Source organism: Phocoena phocoena, chromosome 4, assembly GCF_963924675.1.
Source record: "Phocoena phocoena chromosome 4, mPhoPho1.1, whole genome shotgun sequence".
NCBI classification, from domain to species: Eukaryota; Metazoa; Chordata; class Mammalia; order Artiodactyla; family Phocoenidae; genus Phocoena; species Phocoena phocoena.
In genome coordinates this window covers 77140459-77160347 of record NC_089222.1, presented here as the reverse complement: position 1 = coordinate 77160347, position 19889 = coordinate 77140459, and the positions used below count along the sequence as shown (strand labels likewise).

Here is a 19889-nt window from a genome sequence, read left to right as displayed (position 1 = left end):
TATGGAGAAGGCCTGAACTGGTTCCAGAACGCTCTCTCTGGCTGAACATATCTCCCAATCTACAAATTTAAGCACTTAAGAAGGGACAACTTTTTCACCTCAAAACTCTAGATAAAGGACTAAAAAGGGAATGTATGTAAGATTATTCACTAGCTGGAACCCATTCACCGTAAAATAAAGTCAGTCAGGTGGGCTCTGGCTCAGACTGGCCAGGTCCCAAGTGAGGCTGTGCCATTTACTGGCTATGGGACCAGGTTCCTTAACCTTCTCTGGGAAAGCAGACCATATGACAAATGAGTCTCCAAGCTCCTTTCAGATCTCTTGCTTAAAGGTGCTAAAGCAGTTTCCTAACCTTCTGAATCATGTTCCTCTGAGAATCTATGAAAGCTATGAATTCTACCCACCTTCCCAAGCAAACACAGACACATCCATACAAAATTTTGCAAATCATTTGAGAAATCTCTGATTGTACACCTCCTCCTAGTGAGAAAATAGCCGAGGTGCAATTCTTTATAAGGAAGATGTGTGTCTTCCTTAAAAGTAATAGAGCCCTGGTATCATAGTGATCCCTTTAAGGCCCATGGTGGAGAGTTTGCTGTGCGTCCACCTGAACCGTAAGTCTCCTCATCTCTGAATTCCCCAGTGCCCCGAATATAGTAAGTACCCACTTAATTTATCCATTATGTTGATCAGGGCCATAATGGTTTGAATGCATAGTTCTGGAGTTTTCAGACTTTTGGTGCTTCTCAGTGAGTAGCAACTTCAAATCCTCCCTTGGAGAGACAAGTCCACATGCACAGCAACCGCTATGGGTTTACTCCACAGGGTCTACCAACTTTCCAAAATTGATTTCTGCTTAGAGGAGTCTAGCCGTCCCAGACTAGAAGCTATGCCTTAGTTCCAGAGCAGAATTTGATGGCCCTCCGTATTCCCCAAAGAGGAATCACATTGTATCTGCTTTTAGCAGAAATCTCTCACATTGGTATAACGCTTTGTACTTGTACTTTCCAATCCCTCTCACATACATTAAATATTCATCTGAGAGGTAGGCAATATACGCAGTACTCCATTTTAAAAAATAAGGAAAGAGAGTATAACATTTAAGTAATCAGAGAGGGCTTTCAACAGAGCCCAGCACTCCAAGTCACATTTTTATAAATATGCTAGGTGTTTCTCTATTTACCCTTGTACTGAGAAGGTAGGAGAGGCCTCTTTAAATTGACAGAGAAAAATAGCCATGGCATTTAATAAAGTGTTCAGTGATAACATCTAAATAGTACCCATGATTTTAGAAACCAAAAGCCTAAGCAATTTTATATATAATGATAAAATAGGTTAGTTTTTTCAATGTTCAGTAAGAATCTAATCAACCTATCATTCATGACTTAAAAAAAGAAAGCAGAATCCACTCTACATAAGTTGGAGGGGAATTCCATACTCACCTACTGCACAATGTAAAATCTAGAGAGAAAAAGGGGGGAAAAGAGAATTAGTAAAGATCAATAATATTATAGTTTTATTTCATACAAACTAGCCTTTCAGAAGAATAGAGCAGTGTCTGCCAGCATACTGAATTCGAAAAATGAACATTCAATTTTTAAACTTGGCTACAGACTATTTAACAAAATGTAAATTCTTGTTCAGTTTTTTGTTAATTCATTTTTAGTTTGTGTATCTATGGAAGATTTCCTAAGGAATAAATCTTACCCAGTAGTTTAGCAAATGTCAAGGACCTCTTCTATAATACATAAAATGGTAAGAGCAGCCAGTGTACAACTCCCATGTCCCATTTGTACAGAACAGAACTATCACAGACTATGGAACACAAGATCAGAAGAGCCTTTTCCTACCCGGCAGGCCCTTCAATGCAGACATTTATTCTACAAAGCTCTACCCTTGGACCCCATCTTATCTCATTCTGTGATCTCATTACAGGGGTATTCCCAGTCTAATCTCTAACCCCAGATTTCTTTGAACTCCAGGCCCACATTCCTTTGGACATCTCCATCTAGGTGTACCAGCAGCAACTCAAAGATAGCATGCAGGCTTCCCTGGTGGCGCAGTGGTTGAGAGTCCGCCTGCCGATGCAGGGGACACGGGTTCGTGCCCCGGTCCGGGAAGATCCCACATGCCGCGGAGCAGCTGGGCCCGTGAGCCATGGCCGCTGAGCCTGCGCGTCCGGAGCCTGTGCTCCGCAACGGGAGAGGCCACAACAGTGAGAGGCCCGCGTACCACACACACACACAAAAAAAACCAAAAAAAAACCAAAAAAAAAAGATGGCATGCTTCAGCAGGAAGCTCACCCCTCCTTTCCTTCATACCTACCATGCCTCTTGATCACCAACCCCCCCCCCAACTCTCAGATTCAACTGCTCTTTCCTTTCCTTCACTCCCAAGTCAAACAGGTTTCCAAGTCCTGCCAATGCTTTTGGCATGTATTCCCCAGTTTTTTATTTCCAGTGCATGGGTGAGACTGCTATCTCCTCTCCATCTCAATGGCCATCTAACCAGCCAATTAGGTTCTTCCAAATCCCCTTCCAATTCATCCTGTATCTGGCACTGCTTTAACCTGGGTGGTGGTAGTAAAGAAGTAATTTGAAGCCATCTACAAGGTTGATTTAATGACCAAAGCTTTTCTGGATGATAAGACCTAACAACCATTGCAGTGCATTTTGGAATACATTTCTCAAGCCGTCATTGTGTTGTTTGAAACTAACAATAACCCTGGCAGATGGGCAGGACAGATATCTCTACTTGCAGATGAGAAAACGAAGGCTTAGAAACACTGCTCAGCTTCACCAAGGTAGTAAGTGATGTAGCAGATCAAGAACCTAGATTTTATTCCTACTATACTGCTTTTTCTATCATTTCACTGTATATTAGTTATACCTGAAAAAGCTATAACTTGACAAGATTTAGCTCTATCTAAAACATGCCTAGCGACTATGTGAGCTATATGAGCTATGTGAGCTATATGTGTGCCTATGTGAGCTAATAAATGAGTGTGGTTTTAAGCCACTAAGTTTGTGGTATTTTGTCATGCAGCAAGAGAAAACTAAGACAATGACCTTCTTCTAACTTAATAAGCTTTTTGTTTAATTTCTCGTGAAGATTTTTTAGTATGAATATGTACTACAAAACTATCAATTTATATTTGGAGAGGGATCAGCCCATGGTATATACAAAAGTCAGGGGGAATACAGACCTCCACTGAGTTGGACTGTCTCAGACAGCACAGGACATCTACTTATAGCACCCCCATTCATTGTGGCAATCAAAATACCCTCTCAGTTTTCTAAATCGCACTCTAGAGGGGTCACACTGCTCTTGCTGAGATCTAATGAGAATTACTGAACTAAAATAAGCATACCTCATTCAGAAGACTTGCCATATTCAAAATCTCCCTTGAAAATATGTCATAGTGCTAATGATCCAATGTCAGCTGCTAGGAGTGTTCACGCGATTGAATGCTCCCCAATGTGTCTGCCACCAGTGTCTGTGTTCCCTGGGTGAGCCCCCCTTCCCCAGCCTCTCCAGGAGACTCCCCAAAGCCAGCAGGAGACTGGGGCATGAATGGAACTGGTAGAATTTGTACACAGGCAGCCACGCTCCAGAGCTGGTGCTCTTAACCACTACATGTATTATTGATTTTGAGATCTGTGCCTTACAAACCATAAATATTCAGAACTTCGAGCAGTACATTTGCTTCTCTCCTGTGTCTGGAATGAGAGATAACCAGAAGTACAGATTTAGACTCATTCATGAGCAGTTTCTAATGGTCTAGCTGGATGGTCAGGGACTTGGAAGGAACAGGATTGGAAGATAGTGACAAGGAAAGTTGGGGAAGAAGTATGTGGATGGATCTCTTAGAATGGGCATAGACATTGAAAATATTTGTCTCACGTGAATGCTCACCAAATGGCATCTACTGTAAAGGAGACTCTTAATGATGGTGGACAAAATGATGGACACTATTAACGTCAGCTAGACTCCTCCCACCCATCCCAGTGTTTCCTCAATAGACCCATGAACAAATTGGCCACGTTAACAAGAATGGAGGCTACGCATGGGATCAACAACATGAACTTCTTCTTAGCAAGGCAGACCTGGTTAACCCTACTGCTGAGCGCCTAATCTGCCAATAGCCGAGATCAGAATTAAGTGCCCTATAAAGCATCATTTCCCAGGTGGACAGCACACAACCTGATGGTAGGTCGATTACATTGGATTTCTTCCACCAAGGAGGGAGCAGACATTTGCCCTCACTGGAATAAACACATACTCTAGATATGGATTTGCCTTCCTTGCCCACAAATGCCTCTGCCAGTGTCGCCATCTATGAACTCACAGGGTGCCTGATCTGCCATCATAGCATTCTACAAAGTATTGTGTCTGATCAAAGAACTCACTTCACAGCAAAAGAAATACATACATCAATGGGCTCAGGCCCACTGAATCATTTGCTCTTAACCACATATGCCATCACCCAGAAATGCCTGGCTTAGTTGAAAGGTAGATTTACCGAAGACTCAGTTATGATGCCAACTGGGAGACAGCACCTTGAAAGAATAGGGTTCTGCCTTACAGGACGCAGTTTATACTTTGAATCACAGATGCTGTATTCCTCATCACCGGATTACAAAGGTCCAAGAATCAAGGGGAGGAAGTAGGAGTGGCTACTCTATTATACCTATTAACCCACCTAAAGAATTTCTGCCTTCCATCCTGGCAACTCTGAGCTCTACTTGTTTGGAGAGCTTAGTCTTCACAAGGTTACTGGTTGCACCAGGTGACAACAATGGTTCTACTGAATTGGAAGATTAGACTGCCATCTGGCCATTTTGGGCTCCTTATTCATGCTACTGCACCAACAGGCAAAAAAAGGGGGCTTATCTATGGATGGAGTGGTCAATCCTGATTGCCTAGGGGATATCATGTTGCCATACACAATCGAGGCAAAGCGGACTATGTATGGAAGCCAGGGGGTTCTGAGGCACCTCTTAGCATTTCCAGTAGTAAACGTTAATGGAAAACTACAGCAACCAAAAAGAGGCAGAATGACTAAGGACTCAGACCCCTTGGGAACGAAGGTTCGGGTCACTGCTGTGGGTAAGGGAAATATGGAATAGGTAGTAGAAGAAGGAAGCCACAGGTATCAACTATAACCTCATGACCAATTACAGAAAGAAAAACTGCAAAAAAAAAAAAAAAAAAGCAGTAAACATCTCTCTCCTCCTGAACCCTTTCCATTTCCACCCAGTGGCAATAAGCTCATTTTAGTTTCAAAATTCAACCTCAATGTTGAATGTCATCTTTCACAATAGGTTACTTCGAAACATCTTTTTTGTAAAAGTTTCTAAGATTTGCACTAAGGAAATTAATTTTGTAAGCTACCAACAAGTTTGTTCAGTTTCATTTTTTAAAAAGACTTCCATTTTTTAACGAGTAGTTTTAGGTTCACAGCAAAACTGAGAGGAAGGTACAGAGCTCTCCCATTTACCCCCTGCCCCCGACTCAGGCACAGCCTCCCCACTATCAAAATCCCCAACCAGCGTGGTATGTTTGTTACAACTGATGGACCTGAACTGACACATCACTGTCACTCGAAGTCCGTAGCTGAGGGTTCAATGTTGCTGTTATACCTTCTATGGGCTTGGACAAATGTATAATGACATGTATCCACCATTACAGTATCATACAGAGTAGTTTCACTGCCGTAAAAATCCTCTGTGCTGTGTCTATTCGCCCTTCAGTTTCATTTTTAATCCAAGGTAAAATAACAATAACAAAGTCCAAAAAAGAGTAACAAGTCTCAAGAGGAATACGAACCCAAGCAGCTTTAGTTCATGGATTTAACATCATTCAGCTATAGTAAGTCCCAATTTCTGTCTTTCAATTCAAAATTCCACATTCTTGGAGAAAAGTCTGACCAGCCCAGTTTGGGCCAGGTGTGCAACCCTGGATCAGCGAGCTATGGCCTGAGAGGCAGAGTCAGGGGTAGAGATGCAGCTGGTATGGGTCTAGTGGTAGAACTGCGAAAATTTCCAGAGAATAAAACCCCCTGAGCTGGGCAGCTCCACAAAGCATGTCTACTACACTCATGTTATGGAGAGGTCTAGAACTAATTTGGGTTATGTTTACCAGTATTTGGTTAGTTTTGAAAATTATATGTATTTATGATTTCATCTTTTTTTCTTAAAACTTACCTATATAATAACATGTAGTCTTGAAAGACATCGATATGTTATCAGCAGTTATCATTAGCTTATGACTGACATGTTTTTTCTTCTTTATGTATATCTGGGTTTTGCTACAATGAATATATAGCACTTATGTTATAGATGATTATGATTAGAGGCAAACACCTTTCCCCTCTCCTCTGGCTTCATGAGAAGGCTTTTCTTCCAGATATTTCTGGTCTCTCTCCACCCATTAATCACTTTACTTGGGAAAGGAAGGATGACGCATCTGATCAGTAAACTGGCAAGAATGGGGCACGCGTACCTCAGCTCCACCCTAGGGCTCCCACAGAGAAGCCCGAGCTGTCTGGTTTTCTCCATGCTGCCCTGGCCCCTGCTGCCTGGGGGAGGCAGAGTCTACCTCTGGAGTTCAGCTAGCAAACCTGCTTGACTTGCACACTAACACGCAGCCTCCCGCTAGGCCTTTATCACTAATAAAGGTGATATTTAGGGTCCTTATACAATGAGTTATTTCCCAACGTTCAGAACATAAGCAAGAAAAAGAGGGTATTTAGTGCGCTCTCTCAAAGGTTTCAATCCAAACATGTTTTCAAAATCCTTTTATATCCGTTTTTGAAGGAGGAAATAGGTGAAATTTCCTTAATCACTGTTACTTTTTCTGTCACTTAATCTGACCTTTTTTGCTGTATTTGGCTCTATAATTTACTAATTCATTATCTGCTTTATTTTCGTATTCTGACTGAAATGTTGAAGCCCCACAGCACTTAGAACTGGAAAAAAAAGTGTTAAGGTCATCTAATCCAGAATATTCATTACAGAGGTTGAGACCAAGTGGCACAACCAAGTCTTAGTACCCAAATTTCTTGTCTCCGGTGTTCTTTTACATATACGGTGACACTTCTCAAGTACAATTCTATTTTTACTTCTTTAGCCATTTCTGCCAGCTTTTCTATGATAATCATTCAGCCATTAATAAATTCCACCAACATGTGTCTACCATGTTCCTTCTGCGTGACAAATTGTAAATGCAGCAAGTTTCTCTTTGGCTTCTGCTCTGAAATCAACTTTATCTTAAGCAGGATGGTCCTGTTTTTCTTGTATGCTTGGTCGTGGAAGGCTGGTTTGTCCTTAAGTAAGCTTACATCAGTCTTTTACAGGCAACAGATTGTTGAATTTTGCTTTTTAAACGAGTAACCACCATCCTACTTTTTTACTTTGATAAAATTAATGTCTACTTGCAAAGACATCAGAAACAATGCATTTGTGTGTAGTCAATCATCCTATAATTTTATTGTTACTGCTACTGTCTTTTTAACAGATGTAAAATTCTGTACTTCATTTTAAATCAAAAGATAACTTATCTAAGCTGCCTATTTTCTTCTTTTTTCAAAGAACTTTTTTAAAAAATAAATTTATTTATTTATTTTATTTTTGGCTGCATTGGGTCTTTGCTGTGTGTGGGCTTTCTTTAGTTGCAGTGAGCGGGGGCTACTCTTCGTTGCGGTGTGTGGGCTTCTTATTGCCGTGGCTTCTCTTGTTGCGGAGCACCTGCTCCAGGTGTGTGGGCTTCAGTAATTGTGGCACGCGGGCTCAGCGGCTGTGACTTGTGGGCTCCAGAGTGCAGGCTCAGCAGTTGTGGCCCATGGGGCTCAGTTGCTCTGCAGCATGTGGGATCTTCCCAGACCAGGGCTTGAACCCGTGTCCCCTGCCTTAGCAGGTGGATTCTTTTTTTTTTTTTTGTGGTACGTGGGCCTCTCACTGTTGTGGCCTCTCCCGTTGCGGAGCACAGGCTCCGGACGCACAGGCTCAGCGGCCATGGCTCACGGGCCCAGCCGCTCTGCAGCATGTGGGATCTTCCCGGACCAGGGCATGAACCCGTGTCCCTGCATCGGCACGTGGACCTCCAACCACTGCGCCACCAGGGAAGCCCAGCAGATGGATTCTTAACCACTGTGCCTCAAGGGAAGCCCTCAAAGAACTTTTAAATCTTATTTTCCTAATTCATTTTTGTTTTCTATTATACTTTATTACATATTATATCTTTCCTTTTTAATTTAAAGATTCACAAAGTGATATGTAAATGCACACTAAAGTATATAGAATAAAAAGCAGAAATTCCCTTGTATTCCCCCTAAATACCACATCCGTCCTCAGAGGTAAGCACTAGTAACAGTTTGATATGCACCCTTCCGTACCTTTTCCAGTATCTGCAATTTGCTTTTTCTTCTTTTGATTTTCCTAACCTGAAAACATCACCATATTTTAATAATTATTCTCATTACTTTTGTCTTATGAATTAAAAAGTTTATAAACTCTGTTGTGACCTAAAATTTACATCACAGGTTTGTCTTCCTTTGCTTTTCCTCCTTCCCACTTCGTTCTACCCTGGGAGAATCTGATATATTTTATGAAATTACATGTGGATACCTTGCAATCTGTATGATGGTCTAAAGCTATGCTGTCAATGCAGTAGTCACTAGCTACATGTGCCTATTTAAATTTCAGTTAAAAGTAAATAAGACTAAAAACTGAAGATTTTCAGTCTCACCTGCCCCATGGGCTCAACAGCAGCTAGTATATCAGACAGCACAGATTTGGAATATTATCGTTGCAGAAAGTTCTTCTGCACAGTGCTAGTCTAAAGAATTGGTTAATTTTATTGGACTTCCCTGGCGGCACAGTGGTTAACAAAATCCGTCTGCCAAGGTCGGGGACACGGGTTTAAGCCCTGGTCCAGGAAGATCCCACATGCTGCAGAGCAACTAGGCCCGTGCGCCACAACTACTGAAGCCCGCACGCCTAGAGCCCATGCTCCACAAGAGAAGCCACTGCAATGAGAAGCCCGTGCATCGCAACGAAGAGTAGCCCCTGCTCGCCACAACTAGAGAAAGCCTGCATGCAGCAGTGAAGACCCAACGCAGCCAAAAATAAATAAATAAATAATAAATTTATTTAAAAAAAAGAATTGGTTAATTTTATTTACTTATATATCAGTTAAAAACCCTTTGATAAGGTTCTTTCAAAGTTCTATTATTTTGGTAGGTGTTTTCAAAATGTCTCCATCTGTAGGAAATTGCATGGTCTGTTATTCAGGAACCTAATGCTGTCTCCTAGCTTCATATGAATCTTTTTATTTTTCAAAGTCTAACGTCCCAAGTTGTTTTACTATTACACTTTAAGATCTCTTCTCTGCTAGAAATCACTTATCTTTCTTTTAAGTTTAAAAATTTAACAAATAGGTGCCCAGGAAGGGAAGGGATTTTTTTCCTTGAAAAACAGTGCCTATGTACAACTCCATATACTCTCAATAACCACACTGAGAGGGGCTTTCCATTCTGAATAGTTTTCTAGAATTTTTCCTGATTGTCTTTGAGTTATACTTTCCAATCTTTTCTACTTCTGGTAGCCGTACTTTTTGACAGGTTGTATACCCTCATTCTGTTTTCTAGATAGCTTGGTTCTACTATACTATTCATCTGTTAAGTTTCACTGCTTTCCTGTATATTTTGTTTTTCTGTTTTACTGATAATCATTCATGCATTAGCTAGTCCACCAACACATAATAACTCTGATATGCCTGGCACTATGTATTTTGTAATGTTCTTTTTGACATTCAAATAGTACATTCTAAACAGTCCCAATGGTTTCTGCTCTGTAATCTGTTTTATCTGAGACTATAACTAGGAACTCCTGCCTTTCTTGAATCTTCAGTATCACTTATTTCTCTGCACTGTGGCCTGCTTCCTGCCCTGAACCGCCACCATTGACATTTTTAGTTCTCTTTAAAAAAAAAATTTTAGCACACTCTTTTCTATAGCCAATACCTATCTTCTCTGAATACCGTATCAATTTGCTTCTATTTGCTTGAGTTGTTAAGCAGTGAGGCCTGTGTGGGTGGACTCCTGTTTCCCACAGTCTCCCTCTTCCCTTCTAATGTTGTGACACTTATTAATTATACCCAAGTTCTATTTCTCTCTGGTTTTCACACTGTTTCTGAAGCTGGTTTGTCTGGGTTTGCTGTCATTCCTGTTTGTGTCAGATAGCTCTACTATGACTTGCTCTGCTAGCTTTTCAGAAGTCTCTTTTAGAGGGCTGGTTTCTCAAAACAAGTCCTCAGAATAAAGTTAGTCTAAAATGTGCATATAGCTGTGTTTCAGAAGTTCCTTTTTAAAATTACTGAGAAATTAGCATGTTTCCAAAAGGAAGAAAAATATTACAGATGATGGTTATGTCCCCAGATGAGTTCAGAAAAGCAAAGTTAATATATAATGTGCCTAAAGTATTAGTAATATCACAGAACCCAACCACCTAGTATCTCTGTGGGAAAAAATCATCCAGTAGTTGAGGCAAAAAGACAAAAACTGGCAGGGAGACAAGATGGGAGCCCTCTTCCTACAAATTCTTAAGATTTTGCTATATTTTAGAGAAATATCCAAAATCAGTTTCCTATTATTTCATTAAAGGATCTGAGGAGAGTTGTGACGTGAGGCATGAGAATTAGACCAGAATACAGAGATGGGGCTTAGAAAACAACAAAAGCTATCTTCTCTCCTTCACTGCTTCTCCAGAATCAGTTCTGCCATTTCAGACCCAGTCCTAAATCAACTCTAGGAAAAGATAACAAATGACACTATTTTTCTTTATTTTATTTTATTTTTCGGTAGATAAGAGGGTTCCAAGCATTAGAAGGAGATGGAAGAGAATAAGGAAAGGAGGTGCCTGTGGTCCATTAGATATTCCAAGATGGACGGTGGCAGGTAAATGATATTGAATATATGTACTGATGTACATGTGTTGAAGATGGTCTGTATTAGTCTCAACAATTAATGTCTCCGCAGAGCAGTCCTTAACCTACTGGAATCCTCACTGTCAATCACAGAGGCACACCCAATTACGAGTATTTGAAAATGTCTTTGCTGTAATTACATTCTTATGTTAACTAAATATATTTAGAAATCCAAATTCTCTTAGAAATAAATTTTAAAGCGCCATAATGTAGGATCTTTAATTTCTAAACTTTAACTCAGTTCTTAACAAAGCTGGAAGGATAGTCTGTCCTTATCCATGAACATCATGGACCCGAAAAAAAGAATAAAGTAAAAAGAAAATTTATCCGGCTCATTATAGATGAACGGCATTTTTTTTTTTTGTGGCATGTGGGCCTCTCACTGTTGTGGCCTCTCCCATCGCGGAGCACAGGCTCCGGACGCGCAGGCTCAGCGGCCATGGCTCATGGGCCTAGCCGCTCCGTGGCACGTGGGATCTTCCCGGACCGGGGCACGAACCTGCGTCCCCTGCATCAGCAGGCGGGCTCTCAACCACTGCGCCACCAGGGAAGCCCCTGAACGGCATTTTTTAAAAATTGAGATATAATTCACATATCACAAAATTCACTTTTTTAAAGTGTACATTCAGTGATTTTTAGTTATGTTCCCAAGGTTGTGCAACCATACCACCATCTAATTCAAGAATATTTTCATCACCTTAAAAGGAAATCCTGTACCCATTAGCAGTCCCTCCCCATTCTCTCCTCCCCACAGCCCCTGGCAACCATTAATCTACTTTCTGTCTCTATGATTTGCCTATTCTGGACATTTTGTATAAATGGAATCAAACAACACATGGCTTTTTGTTTCTGGCTTCTTTCACAAAGCATGTTTTCAAGATTCATCCATGTTATAACAAGTACCAGTAATTCACTCATTTTACGGTATGAAGATATATCTTATTTATCTATGAATGGCATTTTAAAAATATACTTTTGCTACCTATGTTAATTAGCTCTCAGATTCAACTCAAGACACATTGTAGTTATTCACACACTGATCCCTTGGCCCACAAAGTTATCAGTATTTTACTTTCTACCAATTTATATATCACCTCATACCTTATCATCTTCACTGTATTGCGTCTCATTAACTTTGGTAAATACTTCTTGGACTTAATGCCTAGCACCACTTTTCTATAAATTGTCCCTTCCCTCCAACTTCTGTATGGTTAGTGTGACCCTACTCTCGTCTACAGGTGATTGGTCCAGGAACAAGCACCTGATTCAAGCTGGACATATTAGGCCCTTCGCTAGGAATACGGAAATGGAAATAATATTGTTTTTAATTAGCTGCTCTCGATTGCAGAAACTACAATCTCAGGAGTTTTCTGTTACCATTGTCTGCCACACAGACTAAGAAACCAAAAAAAACCCCAGTCTGCAAGAAGAGAAGAATCAGAGAAAAAGAGAGAGAGACAATAGTAGAGATAAGAGACAGAGCAAGACCTCCTGGGTTCCCTGTGGTGCTCCAGTCCCAGATTCCAGGCCATTCCTAAAGGCCAGCTGCATCCCCACCCTTGGATTCCATGGGACATACTATACACTTATAATAAATTCCCCTTACAGTTTAAGTCAGTTAAGGCGGTTTCTATAATCTCCAGCCAAGGGTCCTAACATAGTCATCTACCCAGTAAGATTTTAATGTCTTTACTAGCAAGGGCTCAACCTCCATGGCACCCATTACAGTGACTCAAACACATACTTATTTAACTGTCACCTGTGGAATATTTTGAAAAACTATCTATAAAAATTACTCAAGACATTCTTGGATACGTATGTGGAAAAAAATTAGGATTTCTGTCTACTTTATTAAAAAGCTATATTATTGGGACTTCCCTGGTGGTCCAGTGGCTAAGCCTCCATGCTCCCAATGTAGGGGGCCCAGGATCAATCCCTGGTCAAGGAACTAGATCCCGCATGCTGCAACTAAAGGTCCCACATGCCGCAACTAAAGGTCCCGCATACCGCAACTAAAGGTCCTGAATGCTGCAACAACAACAGAAAGATTCTGCATGCCACAATGAAGATCCCGCACACGGCAATGGAGATCCTGTCTGCCGCCGCAACTAAGACCTGGTGCAGCCAAAGAAATAATTTTTTTTTTTTTGCAGTACGCAGGCCTCTCACTGCTGTGGCCTCTCCCGTCGCGGAGCATAGGCTCTGGACGCACAAGCTCAGCGGCCATGGCTCACGGGCCCAGCCGCTCTGTGGCATGTGGGATCTTCCTGGACCGGGGCATGAACCCGCGTCTCCTGCATCGGCAGGCGGACTCTCAACCACTGCGCCACCAGGGAAGCCCCAGAAATAAATATTCTTTTAAAAAGCTATATTATTGTATCACAAACTCAATATATCTTTGTACCCATTTTGCAAAAAATCATTTAATTTTCTCAGAAAGTCTTTCTGTATTACACTACTACATGCCCATTTACACTTGCTTAGTAAATGTTTTATATATATATATATTTTTTTAACATGTTGGGGGTAGGAGTTTATTAATTAATTAATTTATTTATTTTGCTGTATTGGGTCTTCGTTTCTGTGCGAGGGCTTTCTCTAGTTGTGGCAAGTGGGGGCTACTCTTCATCGCATTGCGCGGGCCTCTCACTATCGCGGCCTCTCTTTTTGCGGGGCACAGGCTCCAGACGCACAGGCTCAGTAGTTGTGGCTCACGGGCCTAGTTGCTCCACGGCATGTGGGATCTTCCCAGACCAGGGCTCAAACCCGTGTCCCTGCATTAGCAGGCAGGCTCTCAACCACTGCGCCACCAGGGAAGCCCCAGAAATAAATATTCTTTTAAAAAGCTATATTATTGTATCACAAACTCAATATATCTTTGTACCCATTTTGCAAAAAATCATTTAATTTTCTCAGAAAGTCTTTCTGTATTACACTACTACATTCCCATTTACACTTGCTTAGTAAATGTTTTATATTTTTAAAAAGCAAAGTGTTATATTTTCCTAAGAAGATTTGAAGTTTCTTGAGAACAAGTAATCTCTATTTCCTCTTAAAGCAAATTCCCACAGAACCTACTAAAGAATAATCACACAGATTACTATTCAGAATATTCATGCAGAGATATAAGTGAGTAGCTGACCTCCCTGGGACTCATTTTTTCCTCCTATAAACACGGTTTATTGTCAAGCACTAATAATTCCCATAAGGACAACTTATCTGTAATTAAACAACACTAAGAACATTATTATACTATGTAGGTTAGGTAGGCAATAAAACATTCCTTAATGGACGGCTCAGGAGACGCAGCTCTAGCAAGTCTGCTCTCTTGTCCCAGGTTGAGGGGTCTACTGCCATCACTGCCATCTACAAAGCTAATTCTCTGCACATCCCAGGGAGTCTTCATTCATTTTGCAGAGTTCTTTTCCCAAAATCAAATCCAGGGTTTGTCACCTAATTGGTTCTTAGTGGGGATAACAGAGATAAAACCAGAACTCCAAAATATTTTCTTAAATCCCTATTAAAAGTTTTATAGGGATAAATGCGCTAATCCCTCCAAGTCTAAGATTTGGTTCCTGAGTAGATTTTACATCACACTATTTAATGTCACAACCTTCCCTAAGATATCCTTAAATTTTAAAAATTATACCTCTAATATTACCAAGTCTTACAGAGACAGAACCCCCTTTAAATTAGTAAATTATTGAAGTATTCCAGTTGGATACAACTTCTTACTATATCAAGCACTCAGGCAGTTTCTGATGGTCTTGACTCCAAACTTGGTTCTCTGTAGCTTGAGAACTGTGCTGGCCAAAGCTCTGACAGACAAGTGATACTTATTTACTACTGCCCCTTTCCCCCCAAAATTTAAGCCTCTAAGTTTACAATATGGCCCACACAAGGATTTGCTACTCTCCTCAAACTCAAACTGTTAGGGCAGAAAGGAACTTTACAAATCTACTTCAAACTAATTATTTTACAAATGAGAAAACAAGGTGGACAAGAGATAAATGACTCGCCCAAATTCACAAAGTAAGTTGGTAAAACCAGCATGCTTAGAATAAGGGCACTCAGCCTCCAGCTGTACGTTCATTTCATCATACCATCTAACTTAAACATATAAGTATGGACAGTATTGAAATCTCTCTGCTTTCTGGGAGAAAAAACCCCAAAAACTACAACTTTCTGCTTTCAGAAATGAGGGTGAGGGCTTCCCTGGTGGCGCAGTGGTTAAGAATCTACCTGCCAATGCAGGGAACATGGGTTCGAGCCCTGGTCCTGGAAGATCCCACATGCCATGGAGCAACTAAGCTCGTGTGCCACAACTACAGAGCCCGCGCTCTAGAGTCTATGAGCCACAACTACTGAGCCCACATGCTGCAAATACTGAAGCCCACATGCTGCAACTACTGAAGCCCATGCATCCTAGAGCCCGTGCTCCTCAACAAGAGAAGCCACTGCAATGATAAGGCCACACATCACAACGAAGAGTAGCCCCCAGCCTGCGTGCAGCAACGAAGACCCAACGCAGCCAAGTATAAGTAAATAAACTAATTTAAAAAAAAAAAGAGGGTGAGAGGTTGAGGTAACATCTCATTTCATGGAGATAAATGGTCTAAGAGCCTTCCAAATGTCATGATGGGCTTGGCCTAAAGGCTAGGTAAAATGAAACTGAATATCAGATCTTCTCTGCAACCTGAAAATTTTTCACCATAATGAACTATGGCAGCTATGGTGTGTGCCCAAAGCTACCTCATTCTCCCTTTTCCATTAACGAAGTCTACAGTCCCTTGGCCAAAAGTATGGGCATGTGTCCTAGATCTGACTAATCAAGTATTTCACATCACTGGCAAGAGTGATTGGTCTAGGTAAGACCAACCAGAATCCTTCCCTAATGCTGAAAAAATAAGCTCTCTCCCACCAGGCAGAGAAGGCAATCTGCAGTAGGAGAGCCTAAGACTAATATTCAAAGAGAAATAGAGAGAAGCAGCGATGAGAGATGGAAAGAGAGTGCTGCAACATCAAATCCTTCGTTCTCATTCCCAAGCTCGTTCCTTTGATTTTTTAAGTTAACCCTATTATCTTTATCAACTACAGAAGCCAATAAATTTCCTTTTGCTTAAAATAATTTGAATTGCAAGTCAAAAATCCTATCATATACTTACCCCAGAAGACAGGACTGGATATATATATTACCCTTAATACAGGGAAATTAATAAACTATTGTTTAAAAAGGTTTTTGGAGGCTTTTAAACAGGCTCTACTATTTCTTATATCTATCACTCCTGACATCCTACACTCACCAACTTCACTGTTCCCATTATATGCCCGGTCCCTGTAAGTATCTGAGTTTGCTAACACTTCCCTAGGAAGTCCCTGGAATTTTTAAAAATCCTAATATAAGCTTGTTTCATTTGATTGCCAATAAAAGTTAAATGTAAAATATATTCCAGGTAATACAAGTTAAATGAGATCTTATTTATGTAGAATGTCAGAAAGATAAACCAGGTATCAACATTATACATGGCGTTCTACGAGGCAAGTTTTCAACATTTAAAGCAAATCCAGCAGAAACATGGCTACTTCAATATAATTTAGTAGCTTGTTTTTAATTTTAAAACAACAGAAATCAACAACAACAAATCTCAGGACCCACCTCCAATAAGGCTCCAGTTTGGAAGAATTTCAAAGGCTTTTCAATGGAATAATAAAGGCTATGATAGCTACCCTTAGCCAGGTATGCTCTGACCAGACCAACAGCTATAACGAGCCACCTAAGAAAAAGAGCAATCAGAAGAAAAAAAAAATAAGTAGGATTATAATAGAAAGATGTGGCAATCATAGATATTACTAAAGGTGACCTCAAGATCTGTGTCCTAGGTTTATTGATTATCACTCTCAAACGCTAAGCTGTATGTAATGCACAGAAATGTTGCACCTCCAGCAGCACCCTACGAAGAGTGCTTTTTGCAAAAGCACAGTGGCACCTCACCCATCTGGAGCTCGGCTTTTTGGCAACCTTGCCCGTTGAGAACAAGACCAAAAGGAGGGAAATAAGCTAAATTGGTCCTTGAGCAGCTAAATTAGGTGCCAGGAAGTCCAAGACAAGAGAAAAAAGCTATTAAAGGAAAATTTTAAATGCCCTGTGCAGTTAAAGGGTCTGTAATAACAACAGGGTGGAGAGATGTTTTAAACTATTTATAGAAGTATCTCATTGAACATACCCCTCCCTTAAAATCTATTCTTTTAAAAGACTGCAAATGACATATGAATAAATGGTTTGTTTTTTAAAAAGAATAAAAGGTTTTTAACCTGAGATTCCCAAAATCAATTTAGTAAAGAAAGCCAGATCAATACAAAACAGGGACGCACTTAGGCATATGGCTCTGAACTCTACATTTCTGTTCTACTGTCCTCCAAAATAAATTTCTCAGGCCCTGTAGTTTTTTATTTGTTAAGTTCCATAATGAAATGAGGTATATCATTATTAAGGTGTGTCTCCTTGAAGGTGCTAACAGATTTATTTATGTGTAAAATCTTAACTAGGCAGTGGGGTATGTGGTCTATGTTATTTCTAGAAACTATCATACAAATACATCGAACAAGAGTTTGTAAAAAAAAAAAAAAAGAAATGAATTCCTTAATGGTGTAACTGGTTCAGCATTTTCAGTAACCTAGAAAAAAAGCTTACTTTACTCTCATAGCCCCAACTTTTCTTCTGGTTTAAGATACCACTCCTTACCCTCCACCCCATTCTCCATGTTCATGGTTCAGGAATAAAGGCTTCTTTTCGTCTTCCCCAATGTATCTTAAAATCCCTCTTCAGCACAATGCTCTCATCAAAGCCCTTGCTAAGATGACAAGAATTTTTATATATAAATACACACATATGCACTGATGAATATTCTTTTAAAATCATTCTGTGACCATTTATGTGATAAAGAAAACGTGCATCTGTAATATGGCTCTTAAACCCAGAACTACTACTAACAAGTTCTGTGACCTCAAGTCAAGCAAGTCACAATTTCTCTGAGCCTAGGTTTCAATACTGGCTATTTCTAATACTAGCCATAAAGCCTATGATCCTCTCAAGATGTGTTTGTGTGTGTGTGTGTGTGTGTGTGTGTGTGTGTGTGTGTGTGTGAGAAAAAAGCAAGGTGCTGAAATGCTAATCATTAGCATTCACATTTTTAAAATACCCATGTACACATATTTGCTTGTATCAGTATCTGAAACATAAACAAAATTATCTGCCTTCCAGGGAGGAAATCTGGGTGGAAGGGAAGGTAGAGGGAAGATCTTCACTGTATGCCCGTGCATACATTTTCAATTTTGCACCTGGCCAATGTATTATCTATTTTAAAAATAAATAAAACTGGATGCTCATTATACAGTTCTTTCAACTTTTCTATATGTTTGAAAATTTTCATAATAAAATGTTAAGAATTTTTTTTTTTTACAAATTTATAAAATTTAAAAATATGTAACAGTCTGATCCTGTGATCCTTGTCACCAAAAATCATGGGGTCAGAGAATTAGAGGAATCTTGGAGATCACCTAGCTCAAAACTTTAGTTTTTACAGATGAAAAAACGGAGGTCTAGAGAAATAAAATGATTTATCCAAGGTCACACTGTTAGTGTCATAACTAGAACTAAAAACTCGCTGCGACAAGGGATGGACTGAAATAAAGGAGAAACAAGAGGGGGTAAAATCTGTTTCCAGGGTCTATTCCGCTTCTCCCCAGTAACTCTGCCTTCCATCTCTAGTGTCTTCCCCACCTCAATCCATCCTACAAAGTCTAAACTCACCTAAAGCACAGGACTGCTCATGTCACTGGGCAAAAACTTTGAACGCTGCTCCACTACCTTTCCCATTAAAGCTCATCCTGGATTTTGAAAAGAGCCGCCGAAATAAATGGTCAACTCTGCAGACACAGCTCCCTCCACTCCCTTTGGGGAGAACAGCTCGCCATTCGTGCCTTGCCGCCTGGGCTCTCAGCGCTGCAGGATCGCCCGGCACAACGCCCCCCAGACATGGACGTGTGGCCAGCCCATACGTCCTCCCAAGGCCCTCCGGACCAGCGCCTGGGCAGCCTCCCCCGAGCCCCTTGGAGCACTGGAACTCCAGCTCGGTACCTGGGAACTTGCTCGGCCCCCAGCAAGCATCCAGGCGGATTCAGCCTCGACTGCCCCCGGAGCCCAGGTGCCGGGGCCCGGACTCCCGCCACCGGGGCTGCGCTGCGCGCGGCGGGCCAGCCGGGCCGCTCCTCCTGCCGCAGAGCCCCCTCCCCGGCCAGACTCTCTCCCCGCCTTCCCGAGCCCCAGCCTCACCCCGCGGTCATCACCACATTGTAGATGACCAGGTACGCCGTGGCCAGAGGCCCCGGGCCCTTTTTCTTTCGTGAGCCGCTGGCTTCGCCGGCCCCGGCCCGGGCCCCGCCGCCCCCATTCCCTTTCGTCACTGCAGTCGCCGCGGCTGCCGCCATATCAAACGCCGGGAGCACGCTCTCCTCGCGCGAACACCTCCGCCCAGACTGGCCACTGCGAGCGGGGTGGAGGGAAGGACAAGGGAGAGGCGGGGCCGAGGCCGCGGGGCGGAGCCAGGGACAGCGCCCACGGCTGCCGCCATCTTGGAGGAGGGCAAAGACGCTCCCGGCCCTCCGCCCCTCCACTCGCCTCAGTCGCCACCGCCATCGTGGAACAGGGTAATCACCGCCGCTTTTGCGCTCCCGGTAATAACCTCCGGCGCCATCTTGGATTAGGTCAATGTTGTGTTTGGCCTTATTCGACAGGCCACTTGTTTCTGCCGTCTGGATGTTTTGTCGTCCCTGGTTATTCTCTCTCCTATAGTTTCCGCCTCTGTGTGGGATTAATAAAATGATGCTTTCATTTTCCCTTCTCA

At 41.6% G+C, this 19889-nt stretch overlaps 1 protein-coding gene across 1 annotated transcript in view; it reads right to left on the bottom strand.

The window, feature by feature from the left end:
• Positions 1-19544, bottom strand: part of HACD2 (3-hydroxyacyl-CoA dehydratase 2) — an 83821-nt gene extending 64277 nt beyond the window's left edge. The window contains exons 1-3 of the mRNA XM_065876448.1: positions 19319-19544; positions 16643-16760; positions 1443-1461 (exon numbers count right to left, since the gene is read on the bottom strand). Of these exons, the coding sequence (XP_065732520.1) occupies positions 1443-1461; positions 16643-16760; positions 19319-19473 (292 nt within the window). The 5' untranslated portion in view covers positions 19474-19544. The remainder of the gene's footprint in view (positions 1-1442; positions 1462-16642; positions 16761-19318) is intronic.
• Positions 19545-19889: the final 345 nt, after the last annotated feature.